Raw genomic sequence first — 19,174 nt, forward strand, 5'->3', positions numbered from 1 at the left:
TAATGTTGATCTTTGAAGTAAATACTGATGCTTCGTTCGTACTGCGTTTGTCCTCCTCCCTCTCTTCTGAATAGCAGACATGCCTAGATCCCCTTTGCACGATAGTAAAACACTGCAAACTAGCCTGTCACCGGTCTAAAAATAACTCTCACTCTCTACAAAGCAGAGATATTTGAGTCGGTGTACCTAGTTGATTTTTCAGACAGCAATATAAAGCAAGAACCTTCTCACAACTGAGTCTCGGAGACAAGGAAAGTTAGAACCCAAGCCTGGGACACTTCAAAAAGAACGTCAGTTCTATCTTCAATTCTATCGGTTACTCATTCGGGCTACTAAATGCTGGGATATATCCATTTGATGGATAGTCGTTTAATACTTAGTTACATAAAGACTATTATATGAGACTAATCTTTAATTTAGGAAAAGAGGTTTAAAAAGGGATCATGTTAGCTTCAGACCGGAATCGTCCTGAAGGAACACAAAGAGGTTTCTCCACACTGGGTGCTTGTGCCCACAGAGAGCTGTCCACTGCCTTGTGGCACCCTGAATTTTTTTAAATGAAATCTGAGCCACAGACAGAAATCAGCACTGATTATGATCTTTAGATATCCTCTATAGACTGGAGTGAGGAAATCTAGCCCTCTCTAGCAAGAAAATATATACATAAATTATATGTATATATATCAACATAAGTAATATATATACTGTAGATACAAATTTATGTGCATTGCACATCCGGCTATGTTTCAGGTTGGAGGAAAAGCATGATAAGGAAATCTCCCCGGTTCCTGGTGTCACCAGTTTTGAGTACAGGAGTCCTAACCATGCCTGTTTAATATTATTTACAGGCATTGAGACATAGAATTCATGTTGTTTAGCCTCAGAATGGTCTACAGAGTCTCTCCTTTTAAGTATTGAGGAGACACTGGCACTGTTTTGTATATGATTAAGCTGGATGAGTTAGCCCTGCCTGTTTCCGGAGGCTCTATGACTTGAGGAAGATGGGGCTTGCACAGAATCCCTCAAGGCCTGTAACTTGTCTCTGTGCTTCTACCATAAACACACACGGAGCCAGGACCACCAAGTGTTATCTCACACACCGACATTTTGACATTTTACTGCAAGATTTATGGCTGTAATAAACAGTTTCAGTGCCTTTCCTGAACCTTCCAAAGCCTCCCTTGGCAAGCAAGCCATAGCATAATCCCATTGAATCGAATAATCTATTGAAAAACGTTAAAACTCAAGAAAAGCACCTCTTGCCTTTACATAATATCCCATAATATCCGAGACACCAAAGGAGAGCTAGGAAGAAACTAACTCAATTAGAAAAACAAACCCAGGTTTACCAGCAGCATCTTGCCAGGGGGAAAGATGGGATGCCCTGGAATGGAGCAGAGAGGGGCATGTTAATCTTCGCACACCAACTGGCTCTAGTCCCAAGCGGGGTTGAAGCGCTATCTTTTCCTTGGGAAACTGGTCAGCACATTTGTTCATTTCCATGTGCAGAGATAACATAGATTCCCCCAAAAGCTTTCTTCAAATCCCATTAAGTGAAATAACTTTTCATCGTGCCCTCGAGTTCCAGATGGAGAAGGAGAGGCGCCCGGAGTCTGAGGGAAAGGGGACCAGGAGGAGGCAGGGTGTGCAGCTTGGTTTGAATCTGATTTGAATCATTTTGAATATATTTGGAACAGCCTTCCCACTTGAATGCAACCCTGTCCGAAGTTTCAAAGTGACCGAACAGTGACACCGTGTGCATTTTGTTTCTTATTAATCTTACACATTGACAGTCTTTGTTAAGTCACAGGCTCGCCCTCACCAGCCGACATTTTCATATTTGTTAGACGCGCTGACCTGAAGTTCACCTCAGCCTTGGACTTTGCGCTTCTAAAAGGTCTATACAGTGTCTTTTAGAGAGTCGGGTGCTTTGCCCAGGTCAGTCCTTCCCAGGAAAAACCAAGGGTAAAAGGCAAAGGAAATGTAAGCATTATGGGATGTATTGACTGTATTTGTCCTTTGTTCTTTAGAGTGAGGGCCTCTGGGCTGTCCTCTGTCTCACGCACTTCCCTGGAGCAAATTGGGGAATGGCAGGATTTTAAACTGCCTGGTAGTGGCATTTAAGGGATTCCTCCCACCTACACTAGGCATTTGGTTATAGAGGAATAACATTTGACTGACTATTTTTACCAATTAATTTCTTTAGTGTGTAATTTCCTGGCGATGGTTTAAAATAAAAATACAGTCCAGACATAAGGACTGATATACATTTTAGGATGATTACCCAGGATTGTATTCAAAACAAAACAAAACCCTAATTATCAAGCATTCTCAAACCAGTGGCTTCCACAGGTCCATTCTGTCACTAGACAGCTAAAGGCTGTTTTTTGAGTATTGATGCTAAAACGTTTCCTAGGTATGTCACATGGCTTTAACCAAACACACAATGAAAAGATTCCCTGGAAGAGACCTCATTTCTGGGTGAAGGGGGGGGGGGGACTGGGTTCTATTCTTTTCATTTCAAGCGACCAGATGTGAAGAGCTTACTGCTATGACAGCAGTGACTTCCATTTCATCTGGCAAACCCCATTTGCCTCCAAGCTCCTGGCCGGAGTAAAAGCTTTACACATTGCACAGTAGAGGCACTCGGGTTCCTTGCTTTCATGAAGACAACATTTGGGAAATATTTACGTTACCCCTGAATATACACGTGGCACCATTAAATCTAATTATCCTGAATGTGCAGGGATTGTCTCAAACATACCTGCAAGGGTGACATTCCGAGTCCTTAAATTAGTCCCAAAATTAAGAAGAAAAATATTTTCTCTTTCTCATTGTTGCTTTCCTCCCTCGATCACTTGAAGGTCAACACACAGGGAAGGAAACTATGTCCCCTAAAAAGCAAATTCCAACCCACACACTTAAAGCTAATCTAGATGTATGAAAAATAAAATATTGGTTAACACTTCATTTGCAGCAGACAAATGGGGCATGGTTCCCCGTCTGCTTCTTGAACCCAGGGTTCCCCTTCTCTTCTGTCCTCCGACTCTCCTCCTTAGCTCACTCCCATGTCTTCAGTTCATCCTCCACCCCTGTTCCACACCTCTTTTTGGGAAGTATTTTCTGGAGAACAGCAGCCTGGTGCTGTTACAATGTGCCAGGGTATGGAGGAACCCAGCTTCCTGCCTTCTATACTGATACTCATCTGGCAGATTGTAGCAGTCTTTATAGCCAACAGTGGTTTCATAATAAACATAAGAGAAATGTTTCCAACCATGTGAACATAGTAACACTGATAAGCATTTTCCTGCTGGCAGTGGTGGCTTTAGGAGTCCTGTCCCTTTCATTGGGGCTTCCATGTCCCTGCTCTGACATCCTTTGCATTTAGTGAGTTGGGGGGGAGGCATAATCTATACTTGAAATTTGCCAAGAATACTCTTTGCAAGATATCTGCCCTTTTCTCCCCCACTTTAGAGATTATTATATGTATTACAACATTAAAAAAAACACCCAGACTAATCAGAATCACTCTCCTGTTTTCATATAAAGGGGGCATAATGGAACGTTCAAAACTCGCTTCTTGGTATTTTAACGATCCTCTGATGAGTTCTAAGCATTTTTATTTTGTGACAAGCCCACAAACCCTTCTTGGTCCTCCAGCATTTAAGGTTTTGGTGTTTTGGTAATCTATGCCTATTTACCTGCTGCTATTCCCTCAGAATGGGAGTGATAATTCAATATGAAATACAGCATGTATTACTCCCAAAAAGAGGAATTTTCTACCCTTTCCTCCGTAATTGAGGTCATTCAACCACTAGGGTTCACCTGGAGTCCACACCGTGATCCACGCGTCACTCTGAGCCATTTTATCTTTTGTGCTGATAGTCAAGATCGCAGCTCTAACATCGACATCAGACTCTGTCTGGGCGGATGACTAAGAGTGCTGCACAGTGTAAACTTTTGACCCTCAACTTTTTGACCTGCAGTTGTAATGTGCTAACCACAAAGATACACAGCCCGAGCCCCCTCTTTAGGGGGAAGGGGCCCTCTAGATGTTAGGCAGTTCTGCTCCTGCCGTTTTCAGTTAGAATTAGAGGGTGGAGTGTGTATTTCTGTGTATTTGCGACCATGTTTCCTGTCAAACCAGCCTCCTGCTTCTCCTTCTTCTCTCTCCCCCCCCCCTTTTTTTTAAGTCAGGAATTAGGAGCTAGATTAACTTGAAATCACTGGCGACCACACTAAAGAGGACAGTTTAGGGGAGAACTAGAGAATCTTTTGAAGCAGAAGTGTAAGAAAAGAGGGGGGAGGGTGAACTGGCAAGGGAGTGGGGGCGGTTTTTGTTTTATTTAAAAATAAAGCCGTAGCTTTAATTGTTGGGCAAGCTGGCCCGGGCGGGCCGGTTGACTGTGAACTTGTACTAAAGCGTGCTCTGCTGGCGGGTCCTGGGGTGTGCAGATTTATATTCTCTGCATTTACTTAACCCGGCAGTGAACTGCATGGGCGCCATTTGTTAGGCGATGACAGACTTCACCTCCAGCAAGGACTGCTCCACAAAATCGCAATAATTACCCAGTAACCTTCATAACAAATATTATTATTGAAAAGGCCAGTTTGTGGAGATCAAATCGATGGAAGGACAAAATTCTTTTCAGAAAACACCAAGCACAACAAATCTGGGCTTCCCCTCCAGTTCTGAAGCCTAGTGCTCTGGAGCCCCCTCCCTGTTTGGCTGAACCCCTAGGTTGAACCCCTCACTTTTGCCTTGGCATCCTGTTTATACTCTTGTCATTAGCTAGAAGAAAATTTCCCCAATGGAAGCCAAAGGGCTACAGCCTAAGCTACCCTGCCTTCTTTATGATGGGCAGGGCAGGAGGAGATCCAGCCAGAGAAGGAGAGTCAGTAAGGGCATCTTGGAAGTTGAAACAGTTGCCTTCCTCTCTAACAGCCAATCTTCTGCACTTTGGTTGTAGGAATGCAACATTCTAGGACTCTCAACAAGTGAGAACCACTGTTTCTGGTAGAAAACTCTGTCTTGCTCTCCCAGAGCCAAAGGAAGCAGGGCAAAGTGAGGAATCATAGGAGAAAAAGGATCTTGGCATGATGCTTGAGTTTAGACCAGGGAAACCCTAACAAACCCCTAAGCAAGTGTTACCAGAAGTGTCCTATGGTACTCACAGTCAAGGGAATACACTCTTCCTGGCTTGTAGAAACAAACAGGGCTCTGCACATTTCCGCTACCTTCTCCTTTTACAAGAGAACACACAGATCTCTGCCACCAACTGAAGCTGGATGTCTTCATAAAGCCCTCAGTGGGAGAGTTTCTCTCTCTCTCTCTCTCTCTCTCTCTCTCTCTCTCTCTCTCTCTAAGTTCCGCTTTAAAAAAAAGATTCAAAAGAATCCATAAAAAGATATAACTCATCTACAAAATGAGCAGATAACCAATCACCTTTTTAAGTATGCTTCCCATGAAAACAGAAAGAAAACATTTCCTCCAATAACAGTCCCAGAGATCTAACTGGATGCTGTATTTCTCAAAAGTCACTTAACTCCATGTGGGTCAACCTGCCCTCTTAAATTCTACTTAAGCCTTGTGAAGATTAAAACAGACAGAAATAAGCAAGCTGACACCACTCATGGCCTGTATTTTTTTTTTAATTTGTGGGGAAGATCCCTGAGAACGTATTTGGTTCGATACAATACCATCAGCTTTTGTACCCACTCCCACACCTCAGGGTGTGGCCAGCGGGTGCAGTGGAGGCTTTCTTTCTCCTAGATACATCCACGAACACCAGCATTTCTATGACCCTTGGGTGGTCCCCCCCCCCAGTTTCAGCCACCAAAAATTAGGCAAGCAAAATCACCAGACATAGAACCGAAAGAGAACAACAACCCAGCATTTTCTAATAACTCAGAGCAGCAAAACAAAGAATACAGCATCCCAAGACACATCAAGTAGTAAGAAGCCATTTCCATGTAAAATTTTTGACTCCAGTTCCTTCCTAAGAGATGGACACCGTCTTCCTGAGTACTGAAGTTCCAATAATCACTCCACACAAAATAACTTTGTGGAGTCCTCAGCTCCCCACTGTTTAGGGGAAGTGTGATTTTTTAAGAGATTTTTTCCCCCAAATGTCCTAGGTTTTTCTTTCTTTGTATCTTTGAATTTGGGGCTTCTGTGGATCTACACTGAATGAAAGAGAGGGATGTGTAAGCAACACTTTAAAATGTTTCTCTTTAAGCACTTGGTCAATTCCTTTAGCAGCTAATACTTAAAAGGGGGGCCTACCCAGCTCCAGAGAAAAAGAAGAGTCCTTTCTTATTTTCATTTTTTGTTTCATGTCTAATCTAAATATAGGTGGAAATATTGGCTGAGCTCTTCAAACAGGATTGGGGGAATATATTAGGTCTCTGATGGGTACCTATCCTGAAAAGACCCCAGAACAGGCCAGCAGGTCCCTAGTTATTTGGTTTGCTTTGCCATTGAAGGACGTGGGAGGCTGGGGCCCGAATGGAATTGTACCCAGGAAATTTTTATTTCACCTAACTTCACTCATTGGTGCAATTTTGGAGACTGCTTTGGAAAACATATATTATGTAAATTTCCTGGGATCAAACAGAAAGAACAAATAACAAAAGAGATAAGGAAATCTCCTACTGACAAACGAGCAATTTCTTCCTAAACTACCCTTTATGGTGTGTCAAGAAAAACAGCCTAATGACTCTAGGAACTTTTAAGTTGGGCATTGAAGACACCTCAATTTCCCTCAAAACTTTAGGCACAGTTTCAGAAGAAGGAATTGGTCTGCATGTTGTATAGGGGTACGCTTCTCTCTGCCCTTAGTGTTATCTAGGGAGTCACCTAACTTGCCTTTTGGGGGTCCTGAGCATTGATGTCTTTCTCCTACAAAGAAATGGAGGAAAAGGAAAGAAGGGAGGCAGAAGAAAGGCAGGCGGAAGAAAAGAAAGCGCTTTCACCCCTTTCAGTTAGCCTGGGGATTCAAAGACTAAAGTTAAATCCGGCCATAAAGTTTATTGCTTCAGACTCACAGGCGGGTGAGAACTCGGAGGCAAAAAGAAAAGAACTGGCGAACAGGGTTCAGGGCCTGGCCCTGTGCGGGGAAGCTGAGTACCCTCTACCTCAGGTGGGGACCCGCTGCCCCCAGCATTCTGTGGATGCTAGCAGCCTGGTCTCTGCCACACAGCCAGGGCCCCAGCCAGCTTCTGCTGTCTCCAGCATCGAAGGCCGCCGCCTCAATTCAGTCCTGCCAAATGACCCTGGCCCGCGAAGACATATTGCCACAGCCCCATAAGGAATCCCGCCAGTATCGGCCTCGGCCCTGCCCGGGCCTTTCTTTCAAACTCTCCAGTTCAGTTCAGCCTTCTACCTCAGTGGCCCGAGCCCCTTCAACTCCCAGGCCCCCGCATCCCAGAGCTCCGCGACCCCCAAAGGCCTGGACCTGGCCAAGCTTAGAAAGAGGGACAGGGGTTGCCAAGTTTCACACACAGACCCATTCTCACACACACAAAAAATCATCTTTTTGCACGCCGGCGGGAGCAGCGGAAGTCATTAACATCCCCGATTGTGAGCAATTAAAGTTAGGCCTGGGATGCGGCTCGGCCACAGGCGCCGTTCACCGTGCTGCCCCACAAAGCTGGCTCTGACTTTGCTAATTTGGGCAGAGGGAAAAGTTTCTTCTCCCATTTTTTAATTCTGAGACTGTTTCAGCGTTACTGAGCCAGAGAGAAAGAAGAGCAAGAAACTTTTCGGAGTGCAAATAAACTCAAGAGGCGAGAGCTTACCTTAACTTGGAGGGAGCCATTTTTCAGAGAGTTTTGAGAACTTGTGGTTTGGACACTTCTGGACGTAAAATTGACAATTTGAATGACCAGGCAGCACACGTAGCCTGCAAAAGAGTCAAATGGAGTCCAGCGTTAGTGAGATTATATGTTATGTGGTATATAATGTTGGATGTCAACTCCCCAAAACCATAAAACTTACTTTAATGGCCCCACGTGACGTTTTATAGCCAGTGAGCCGATCTGTCTGTGCTATGGATGATTTTACGATCTAATTCATAGACAAAACCCTATTCATTTGGCACCCAAATGTCATATAGCCGGAACTGGGGCTTATAAAGTTTACTGTTATATAACTTTTAAAAGGAAAGGCGGCATCCGTGTAAGCAGTGGGTAAATGTGCAAATCTCTAGTTGCGCTTTAGCTGCTCTGAAGAGTTTCCCAATGGAGCTAGGATGGGGTAAGTACTTTCCATTTGTAGCAAATTAATTGTGGCAAAAGAAGCCAACTGGGTTAAGTAAGAGGAGTGGGGAAGGGGTACTAGGGTGGGTTAGTGGGCAGGGGGTTCGGGGTCTACATCCTGGCAGAGGATCCCCTTCAGCAAGGCCTAGGACAGCCTTGGGGATGAAGGATCTGTGTGGGCCGGACTGTGGCTAACAAAGCCCTGGCTTTTCTCTCCTTTCTTTCTCTCCTTGGCACCCACTAAGTTAACTTGGTTTCCTCAGAGATGGACAGGGTTGATTCAGGCCTTGGAACCTCTTACAGCTTTCCCCACCTGCTTCTGGCCTGAATTTTCTGATGGCTCAGAGTTAGGAAGGCCTTGTGAGTCAAGGTGGTGGTGGGAGGCCACCCTGAAGAGGCAAGCTGCCCAGGTAGCCTCAGACACACCAGCTTCCAGCACGGCTGGACAGACAGAAAAACAGAAAGAGCCCTTGCTTACTGTTTGGCACAAATCAGACGACCAAGAGAACTTACAATAGAAAGTTTATTTTTGTTTCCAGTCAGTATTTTTTCCTCAAAAACAAATACAAAAAAAAAAGCTGATCACAGTTTGCTTAAACAGCCAGACTCGAACAAAATTTGTAACTTTGTTCACAAAAACATACATCACTGAAGCTGCGCTTAGAAAAGCCACTTCCAGAGTTCGTGCAAAGGGTCCTACAAAGGCACGCAGGGACACACCGCTTGGAGTCACAGTTTCGTCACAGTCACTAGCCACTACACGATGAACAAGTTAAGTTGTGTCTCATCAAGTCACCTCTACGACAGCATTAATTACACAAGGAATATAGGTAGTTTGGATAAAAATATCTTTAACAGCTTGGAGCTATTGAGACAGGAACACTTCCACGCACATGCACGTTAACCAACTCAAGTGCAACACACAACATTGGCACTAAACAAGGTTGGGGGGGGCTTTTTGTGTGTGTGTGTTTTTTTTCTCTTTTCTTTTTTTTTTTGTTTTAGTTACTTCAAGTAACACAGCTTGCTTCATATAAATAAGTTAAAACATCTATTTTTTTTTTCAAGACAAAGCCATTCAGGACAAAGAGATGAACAGAGGCAGATCTACTTATACAGGCGCTATAATGGCAATAAACAGGCTCATGATTAAAAGATGAATTAGGGCAACGAGAACAGGGCTTCTTCACAGAAGGAACACAGGGGGAGTTTGAGACAGTCACCTTAGTACTGACATTACGGAGGGAGGGCTCCGCTAATACTGCTCAGTACTTTAACCGCCCAGAGGCTCAGGGGCGGAAGGCCCCTCCCGCCGCGGCCATGCTCATGCTTTTCAGCTTGTTATCTTTTTTCCACTTCATCCTCCGGTTTTGGAACCAGATTTTAATTTGTCTCTCGGAGAGGCAAAGAGCATGTGCTATTTCAATTCTTCTTCGGCGGGTCAGGTAGCGATTGAAGTGGAATTCCTTCTCCAGCTCCAGGGTCTGGTAGCGCGTGTAGGCCGTCCGGGCCCTTTTGCCTTCTGGGCCGCCTATGTTGTCTGCAACAGAAAAGTCAGCGGTTTAGCCACCAACTCCTTAGCACCTGGTTCTAAGACTCAGCCAGGGTCCTGAGCTGAGAGAAAAGGCTCAACAAGTCCCCCCTCCCTTTCCCCCCTTCCCGAATTTCCTTCCCTCTTCCTTTCTGAAGTGAAAACCAACAGGATTGGGACTCTGGACACAACCGGCCCACCTGAGGCTGGAACCCCCGTCTTGAAGGACAGCCTGGCTCTCCCTCGACCCCATTCTGCTCTTTGGCCCTCCAGGAGTTGTCATAAGCAGGGCATTGCCCTCCCAGGCTGCCCACCGCTCAGAAACGCACCAAAGCACTGCCTTTTTCTGAGGTCCCAAGTGGCCTCTGGGTCACCCTCCGTTAAAGTTCCAGCCGCCCTGGCCGCCTTCTGTTCCAGCCTATACGCTTGGGGCGCCCGCCCTCTTTTTCTTTTCTTTCATTTCCTCTCTCTCTTGGCCCCAAACTTCAGAATCTCGCCTTCCCTCGCCTGATTTTCCCCCCAAGCCCCTTTTAGGGGGCTGTAATTAGTAACGCTGTTTCCCCAGCATAGCCCTTCTCATAAATTATCCACCCTGACAAGCCCGATTCACGGCCCCTACTACCATCCCTACCTCTCCATGCCCTGCTCGGCTGGCCTGACCCTTAAGCGCGCTCCGAGGCACTGGGGTTCCACGTGGAATTTCTTCCTCTTTCAACATCTAAACTTTTGCTCGGCCACCCCATTCCCCCCAGTATTTGCGAATACAGGATGCTGCTGCAGTAATGGGGAGGAAGTAAAGAGGAAGGCAGGGAAAGGAAAACCGCAGGGAGAGGCTCTGCGGGCTGGAGAGAGGCGAGACTAGGCGAGAGACCCGGAGAGAGGCTGCAAAGAACAGAGGGTGACCGAGACCCGCGGCCCCACGGACGCGTGGATCAAAAAACGGCTGGCTTTACCGTGACTAATGTGCAGCTTGCGCATCCAGGGGTAGATCTGAGGTTGAGCTGGCGGCGCCGGGCTCGGCTCGCTCTGGGCGCTCGCCTGCTCGCTGCTGGCAGGGGCGTCCTCCTCGGCTGCGGACGCTGTGCCAACCCCCTCTCTGCTGCTGATGTGGGTGCTGCCCGCGTTGGCCGAGGCGCCGCTGGAGTTGCCCAGGGAGTTTTTGCCGCCGTGGTGGCTGTCGCTGCCGGGCGAGGGAGCCACCGCCGAGCAGGGCAGCGGGTCGGGCGGAGGCGAGTGCGTGGACGTGGCCGGCTGACTGTACCTGGGCTCGGCGGGCGCCGCACTGGCCCCGGCCGCGTAGCTGCGGGCGCGCTCGCCAGAGCCAAAGTGGCCGGAACCCGAACGGCCGACGCTGAGATCCATGCCATTGTAGCCGTAGCCGTACCTGCCGGAGTGCATGCTCGCCGAGTCCCTGAATTGTTCGCTCACGGAACTATGATCTCCATAATTATGCAACTGGTAGTCCGGGCCATTTGGATAGCGACCGCAAAATGAGTTTACAAAATAAGAGCTCATTTGTTTTTTGATATGTGTGCTTGATTTGTGGCTCGCGGTCGTTTGTGCGTCTATAGCACCCTTGCACAATTTATGATGAATTATGGAAATGACTGGGACATGTACTCGGTTCCCTCCTACGTAGGCACCCAAATATGGGGTACGACTTCGAATCACGTGCTTTTGTTGTCCAGTCGTAAATCCTGCCTGATGACCTCTAGAGGTAAACTCGTGCACTAATGGGGGAGTTGGGTGGAGGCGAGAGGGGTGGCGCGCGCGCCCTGGGCGCGTGCCCGACACCCGCCGCCGCCGTTCAGTCGGACTCGAGCGCCACCCTCTGGAGGCAGGGCGGATCGCATCGCTTCCGACCTCGGGATGCAAGGGCCGGGGTCGAATTGAGGTTACAGCCCATTATGGCAAAATTATTGCATTTCCCTCGCAGTTCCATTAGGATGTACCAATTGTGAGGCCGTCAGCTGCCGATCGCACGCCCGGCGAGGATGCAGAGGATTAGGGGGAGGTGGTGACTTGGAATTATTTACAACAACTTTATTCCCCTGGCTTTGTAGCCCCTCTTATTTTTGTGTAGAGGTTGGGGTCGGTCCTGCCCGTCCGGCCCGCAGCTGTGAATTTTGAAAACACAGATATCACCTTCGGGGAAGGGAAGACCATTTAGCCAATTGAAGAAATAAATTCTGCCAACAGCAGCAGTCACAATTAAGGCTTTTTCTTTTCTTTTCTTTTTTTTTTTGTTTGTGAGCGCGTGAAGGGCAGTGTCCCTGCCGCTCTTAAACGACAGGCGTCTATTAAAGACAGCTTTTGTGTAGTGTGTCTCCGAGGCGAGGTAAAATTCCATACACTCGTATAACCAGAGCCGATTTTTCTTCCGTGTAAATACGTTTTTCGTATCATTAGTTTGCTATCTGATTTGCTTATTTATCCATCCTGGAATATCTTCATCCCTGGTCTGGTTCCTTCAGCCAACCGGGCCCCAGGTAGCAGGGTTCTTGGTGAACCCAGAGAGTGGGCCCTGACTCCCTGCAGCCTCTGAGGCTGCTTGGAAGTTGGGAGCCGTGGGCAGAGCTTTTGGGGTCTTGCTTAGACCTCCGGGAGTAAATTGCGGGAACTAATGGAACCATTTCGTGGCAGTGCCTAGTATCTCCGTAGTTATTTTCCTGGGCTCCAAAAGACGAAATCAAATCACAAATGTAGCTGAGAGGCGAGCAGAGTCTCCCTACTAGAGGCCTGGCATCTCAGGCGCCCCTGGCATGCTTATTAGCCAGAACTCTTCAGGCTCCCATGGTCCTGGGCCCCCTCTTTTGGGTCCTGGGAGCTTCTAGGTGGCGGCGCCCACTCTGTAAGAGGCAGGGAGTGGGAATCGGGAGCAGGGAGCTTGCGGGAGCCTTGTCGCTCCCGAGCTTGTACTATTCCACTCGCGCCCAGGTTGGTTCGCCTCGGCTGAAGCTGCAGCTCTCCCAATGACTGTTATGCGGCGGTTGAAAGACTTGGTTCTGTCGGAGAAGAGGAGAGTTCTCCTTTGTTCCTCCGGCTTCTTGTTTAGGGGCATCCTGAGAAGCCACGACAGGGCTGGGGCCCAGCTCTTTAGGCCCTTTCTTTCCAGTAGCCAGAGCCGATTTGGCGATGCCCTTCCAGATTTGATGGCGAGGGACCAAGGCGGAAAAGCTCAGACAGCAAACCGGGCACTGCCTGGGCCTCTTTCTTCCCTCAACAACACCGCGTTTGTAGCTCAGGGAGCGCAGAGGCGCTATCACAGCAGCAGGGACAATTCTGGGTGCACCCCGGGACTCCCAAGCTGACTCGGGCAGCAATGGGGGAAAGAACCTGTGTGTGTGTACAGTATGTCTGTCCCACAGCTGACATTAGGTGTGTGAGTTTTGTTTGCTTGTTTTCTGTAATAAGTAAATGCGCAGACTCCTGCAAAGCTTTGGACTTCCCTAAGCTGCAGAAGCACCCAGGTGGGAGCAGGCTGAAAGAAAACTTGGGGAGCAGGCAGGAGCACCAGGGGGCAAAGCCAATAGAGGTTAGGACGCTGGCCTGGTCCCTGCCCTGGAGTCTACTCGCCCGCCTTGGCCTCAGAGTCTTCCCCGCTGGGTTGTGTGGAATTGATGAGTTTATTTTCCTTTTTCCACTTCATGCGCCGATTCTGGAACCAGATCTTGATCTGGCGCTCGGTGAGGCAAAGCGCGTTGGCGATCTCGATGCGGCGCCGCCTAGTCAGGTAGCGGTTGAAGTGGAATTCCTTTTCGAGCTCCAGCGTCTGGTAGCGCGTGTAGGTCTGGCGGCCTCTGCGCCCGTGACTCCCATACACCGCACCTGCAGGCAGAAATGTGTTGCGGGTGAGCGAGACCAAACAAATGCACTCCGTGTGCCTCCCCCCTGCAGTCTCTCAGCCTGAAAACTCCCTACTGCTACCCCAGCGTCTAGCACCGCCACCGAGGGCAAAAAGCCGGCTGAATGGCAAAGATGATTTCATACCAAGAGAGACGTTTTCGCCTAAAATCGACTTGGGGCGGGAAGTTATTGCTTTTGACAAATGTGTTTTGTTAGAAAACCATTAGAAGCGAGGAAATAGCATGGGCATTCTTAATTTGAGGGGCCAAAGTCACTGTTTCAAGGGAGGGTAGCGTTTATTTGTCTGTAAATGAAGTGGGGATCCTAGGAGCAGCAAGGAAACTGAATTCTCACATTGGTGTCTGTGAAAGATGCCATGGAGGCTCCTCGTGTGGGATCTCAGTGTATTTATGGAAACTGAAATATGGCCAGCCTTCTCCAATCTTTGCATATTGTTAGCAAGCGCTGTGATTCATCTGAAGGCTCTCCGCTGGGAGGGTGAGTTCTGAAGCCCTCACGAGGCTCTGTCCTGCTGCAGGGGGAAAGGGGACTCCCTGTGGGATCTTGGAAAACTTGGAGTAAAGAGATGGTTCCATAGGTGAGCTGGTGGGATCTGGCCCTGGTAGGACTGTGATGGGCTGTCCCGGTGCCAGAGGTACCCAAGCCAGGTGTGAGGCTCAGGCACGGTCTCAGGAGGAGATAGAAGTTGGCTTAAAGTGTGAAGTTGAGTGGAAGGTAGAAGTGGGAGAGAGAGAGAGAGAGAGAGAGAGAGAGAGAGAGAGAGAGAGAGAGAGAGAGAGAATATGAATATTCTGAGAAGGTGGCCTTCCACAGCTTCAGAGCTTTGCTGGAGACATTGAAAGAGGTCGAGTGAGGAAAAGAGGGCCTCTGCCTGCCTGGGTTTCTGGGCTTGCGAAGGGCAGAAGAAAGAGGAGAGGGAGTGTGGAGGAGTTTGTCCATGGTGTTTTCTGGAGACCCCTTTTGCTTGAAAACTTGAGGGGTGTTACGAGGGTGCAGCTGAGCAGCCTTCTAATCTGGACCAGACCCCCCCATTCTGTTGCCCCTGTTACAGGTCTCATATAGCTTGGCAGTGAATGAATCCTTTACACACTCTAAAGTGTCACCTTACATGGCTCTCCTGGCCCAGGCTTTCCTCTGGCTGGGCCTGATTGTCCCACTGGGAATGTTTAGGGCTCTCTCTCTCTCTCTCTCTCTCTCTCTCTCTCTCTCTCTCTCTCTCTTTCTCAAATTAAAAAAAAAGACAGATGGAAACTTTGTCCATTCTATCCTTCTTCCTTATCTATCTATCTATCTATCTCTCCTTCCTTTCTCCTTCCTTCCTTCCTTCCTTCCTTCCTTCCTTCCTTCCTTCCTTCCTTCCTTCCTTCCCTGCCAGCTTTTCCTTCTCCCTACACTCTCTAGGGTGGGGGAGCAGGGAAATGCCTTACCCGCACAGGAATTCATCCGCTGCATCCAGGGGTAAACAGGGCTCGTGTACTTCCGGTCGGTGCCTTCCTCATGGAGGGCTTTGCCCTGCACGCTGCTGCTGTCAGGTTTGTACTGCTGCTCGGGAGAAAAGTGCAGGTAGTCCCCGGGGCCCCTCTGCTTGCTATTGCCCGAGGGTGAGGCGCCACTGAGGTCCTTATCAGAATAGAAACATGAGGCCCCGTACTCGTAGGATGCCCGGTTGCAGGCCAGGACCGAGTTGGACTGTTGGTAGAAACAAGGTGAGGTGTATGTCTTGTCCGGAAGACTCGATGCCCCGTAAGAGGCCGGGAAGGGCCTCAGCGTGTCATAGCCGGCCGGGTAGAGGGGCAGCTGGCCCAAGAAGGAGTCCTGGCCGCTGGGCAGGCTCCCAGGGAAAGTGGGATTCACAAAATAGGAACTCATTTGCGCGCCCCTCTGCAGGACTGTGATTTGTTGTGTATTAGTACATCTGGCTATAACTATTAGTAGTCATCGAACTGGTTTGTTTCTGGATGGCCGAACGCCAAAAGCGACAGCAGCAAATCGCACCAGCTGACGCAGCGGCGGCCAATGGGAGCGAGCGCCGGAGCCCGCTCCCCGGGGACCACGGCGACCGAGGCAGCAAAGTTACAAACAGCCCCCAGCCCGCCCGCCCGCCCGCCGCCCGCCCGGCAGATTAATGGGCGCACACAGCCAGCCGGCCCCCGCTCTCCCCCACACACCCCTGAACGCCAGCGATGGGCACGGCCCGGGCAGGGATGTGTAGATCAGAGTCGAGTAGAGGCACTAGTGCCCAGGTCAATGAAAAGGCCCCACCAGGCCTGCCCTTTCCTCTTTCCCTTTTTGCCTTGTTGGTTTTTGCTGGTTTTCTCCTCCAAACAGGAAACCTGACAAGCCTGAGCCAGAAGGGGCGGTGACGAGAATGGCTTTGCTCTGGAGAGCCCTCTGTCCCAGGCGGGACCTGAGCTGCCCCTCCCCTTGTACTCCCTTAACCGTGGGTGTGGGTTCTTGCGCTGGAGAAGGGTCTCTGAGAAGCCAGGCCTTCACGCTGCTTTTCAGCCCCGTGCTTTAGGGATTCCTCACGGCCTATCCCCTCCCATGCTTATTACAGGTTGGGCCTTACTGCCAAAGGCTGAAAGACCACCCCTCGTAGACCAGGCCCAGGCCAAAGGCAGGGCCTTCCTGTACCCCCTTCTCCCCACTACTGCCCTCCATGTTTGACTCGCCTGCAATGGTCCGTGCCTGCGTGGGCTTAAAGCAAGCAACAACACCCACTGTGTACCGTGTATCCTGTCTGTGAACCCAGAAAATGAGAGGCTAAAACCCATAGTTTCAAGAAGAAATGGTCTACAGATCAGTGTCTGTGAGACCGGGAGACCGGACTAGGAAGCCATCCGTGAGACTTAACTCCTTTCACCCAGTGTCCCATGCCCCCGACTCCCCTAAGCTACTGGACCGGCTTAGAGCAGTGACAGATAAAACTCCACATGCACTTTATCCCTAGTCTCACTCTAGAAGCAAGAGAGATGCAGGGCCCCAGCTGAGCAGGGCTCGGAGTGCAGCTCCTGCGGCCCAAATCCTGGCACAGGATAACTGATGGGCTTGGCTTCCCGGTAGTACATTGATTGCGCTGTCGTGGGGGCATACCCACTTTCCCCCTGCCTCCCCACCCCCAAAATACTCCTACTGGGGCAGTAGCTACAAACCAGAACAGCTCTGCCACTCTGTCACTAGCTCCATAATCCTGAATTGCCTTGACCACCGGCTCAGGCCTGACGAGTCCCAGATTGGACCTGGAAAGCCTGTCTTGGGCTTCCATGCATAAGGATCAGTCTCATTTTGTAAAACGTGATATCGGTTCCATGGCATTTTCACAACTGTGTTTGTAGGGTTTGTAAAAGCCCTTGATTCGGCTTTAAAATCCCCAATTGCGTGGGCGGCAGAGACTGTTTACAAGATTTGGTTGGAATTCAGGAGGTTGTTTGTAAGATCTGTAAAACCCTGGTTCGTGCGGACTGACCGCGTTTGGGCCGAGGGGACAATTGGGAATGGTACTGTAGGAATCTGGTAACGACTTCCTTAATCTCTTCCTTGCTTTTTTCCCCCTGACCTTCCCTCCTTCCCCCTCAAAAAAGGCGAAAGCTAGAAAAGGTCTTGCCTAAGGTCGGCCTCCAGAGAGCCTATGAAAGCACACCAAAGGAAGGCTGTACCACAAACGGTGTGCCGAAGTCTTTATCTCTCCAACCCAGGAAAGTTTTTTTTTCTCTCCATAAGACCAAGAGTTATCCAGGAGAGGATAAAATTTAGCGTTTCTCACAGAGAAAATGCAATACACAAAACACAAAACATGAAAACTGGGGAGAAAAAAGGGGGATTTTTTTCTTAAAATGCTCTTTGAAGAAAATAAGTTTGAATTATTGGTTCTTAAACAAAAAAAAGCAGATAACAATTATTTCAACCAATGTCATTTGAAGCGAAAATAGTCATTTTGCAAGTGTTAATTGTTTGTTTTTATCGTCTCTCTTTCATTCCTCCCTGTCCCGCACAGGGTTGGAGCTGGCGACAGTTTACCACTCGTATTGTTATGCTTTGACCTGGATTCTAGATTTAATTGTCTCAGCCAATAAGAGAATTTGATTTCTCAGCTAGGAGCCAGAAAATGTATTTCCAGCTTTTGTAAACATTAAGATGGGAAAAAATTAAATTGAAATCTTTACATATAAGACAAGGTTAGTGCATATTTCAGTTGGCAGTGGACCTGTTTATTTTTCAATATGTATATATGGGGGGCGGGGAGTCAGTCAGTTCTGATGGATCCACTGAGTGGGGAGCAAGATCTCCACACTCTCCACAGAGCCTCTCCTAAGGTTATGAGAGTGACCACCCCAGGACTCTCTGCTAGGTCAAAGCCACACAGAAAACTTACCTTTCATCTTCTCTTCAAAGAGGCTAGGATAGCAGTAGGGTCGCAGAGTTTTCCCTTGCCCTGGGCTGCCCATTGAGCCCCTCCACTTCGGCCAGCCTGACAGCGGGGCCTGCAGGTGTGTGGGAGGACCCTGAAGGTCCATCTCCATCCAGCCAAATCTCTAGCCCAGAGCCCAAAGCACACAGGTGTGGCCTCTGCCAGTCAAAGGCCCTCTCCAAGAGCCGCCTTCCATGCCATAGCCAATTCTCAGGGCCAGCCAGGCCAGCAAGGCCTCACAACTACAAATGGTCTCTCCGACGTCAGACTCTCAAAGCCAACGCCTTTCCCGACTGGCAACTGACGTGCGCCCCCAGGGCGCCTTTGGGACGCGTAGTTTGGACAGAAGCAGCCATAACCGGCCAAGCGGCCTGTACAACCAGTCTCCATGGTGCTGGGTTGGGGGCGAGGGAAGGACCCGAGTCTATTCCGGCGGCTGAGGTTTCTGTCATGGATAGCCGAAGCAGGGAGGTTTCACAGCCAAACAGACCCTGGGAGATTGCCCCTGATGCCCGCCCCCCTTCCCCTGCTTCTGGGGAAATCTCTGAGGGGCCCGCACAGCAGTCGCGCCAGGCTCGAAGAGGCGGGCCGCTGCTGGCGCCCGTCCCGGTGACGGCCACAGCGTGGCAGCAGCGAGCTCGCAGCACGGTCGCAATAAATAATCTGCCCGAGGCAGCCACAGTCAGGCAGTCAGCGGCCCTAGGAGGCAAATGCGGCGGCGCTTTATCTGCCCCTGCCTGGGGCGCACCCACAGCGTTGTCCGCTGAACACCCCAAATATCAAAGTGTTATTCTTAATTGTCTGGCCAATACTGAGATACTATCTTGTGATAGGAAAACAACAACAACAATCAAAAACCAAATAAGCCAAAAAGAACTATAGCCCAGAATCTCGCTACTCATTCTCCAATGTCTCTGTCTCTCCCGGGAAGGGCAAATCTGACCTGGTCAGATGCGTTTTCAGGCTCAGTCACCATGACTGGTACCACCGCGCAATGCAAAGCTACAGCCAGGACAGCAGCACTTGCGGCTAGCTGTGGTCCTCTCCCTGGTTGCTCAAGAGATAGGGGACCTTGAACATCATCCTTCCACTGCCCTTAGGTTGGTTGG

At 49.2% G+C, this 19,174-nt stretch overlaps 2 protein-coding genes across 2 annotated transcripts; both read right to left on the reverse strand.

The window, feature by feature from the left end:
* Positions 1–8,764: 8,764 nt before the first annotated feature.
* Hoxa5 (homeobox A5) lies at positions 8,765–12,851 on the reverse strand. The gene is made up of 3 exons (XM_050155537.1): positions 12,710–12,851; positions 10,744–11,697; positions 8,765–9,799 (listed from the first exon to the last, which is right to left on the reverse strand). The coding sequence occupies exons 1-3, from the start codon at positions 12,849–12,851 to the stop codon at positions 9,549–9,551; spliced, it is 1,347 nt and encodes a 448-aa protein (XP_050011494.1). The 3' UTR covers positions 8,765–9,548.
* On the reverse strand, positions 11,693–15,745 carry Hoxa6 (homeobox A6). Its single transcript, XM_050155447.1, has 2 exons — positions 15,085–15,745; positions 11,693–13,618 (listed from the first exon to the last, which is right to left on the reverse strand). The coding sequence occupies exons 1-2, from the start codon at positions 15,524–15,526 to the stop codon at positions 13,359–13,361; spliced, it is 702 nt and encodes a 233-aa protein (XP_050011404.1). The 5' UTR covers positions 15,527–15,745; the 3' UTR covers positions 11,693–13,358.
* Between the last annotated feature and the right edge of the window lie 3,429 nt (positions 15,746–19,174).

This window comes from Alexandromys fortis, unplaced genomic scaffold, assembly GCF_014885135.2.
Source record: "Alexandromys fortis isolate MF-2015 unplaced genomic scaffold, M_Fortis_MF-2015_v1.1 scaffold_93, whole genome shotgun sequence".
Taxonomy (NCBI): domain Eukaryota; kingdom Metazoa; phylum Chordata; class Mammalia; order Rodentia; family Cricetidae; genus Alexandromys; species Alexandromys fortis.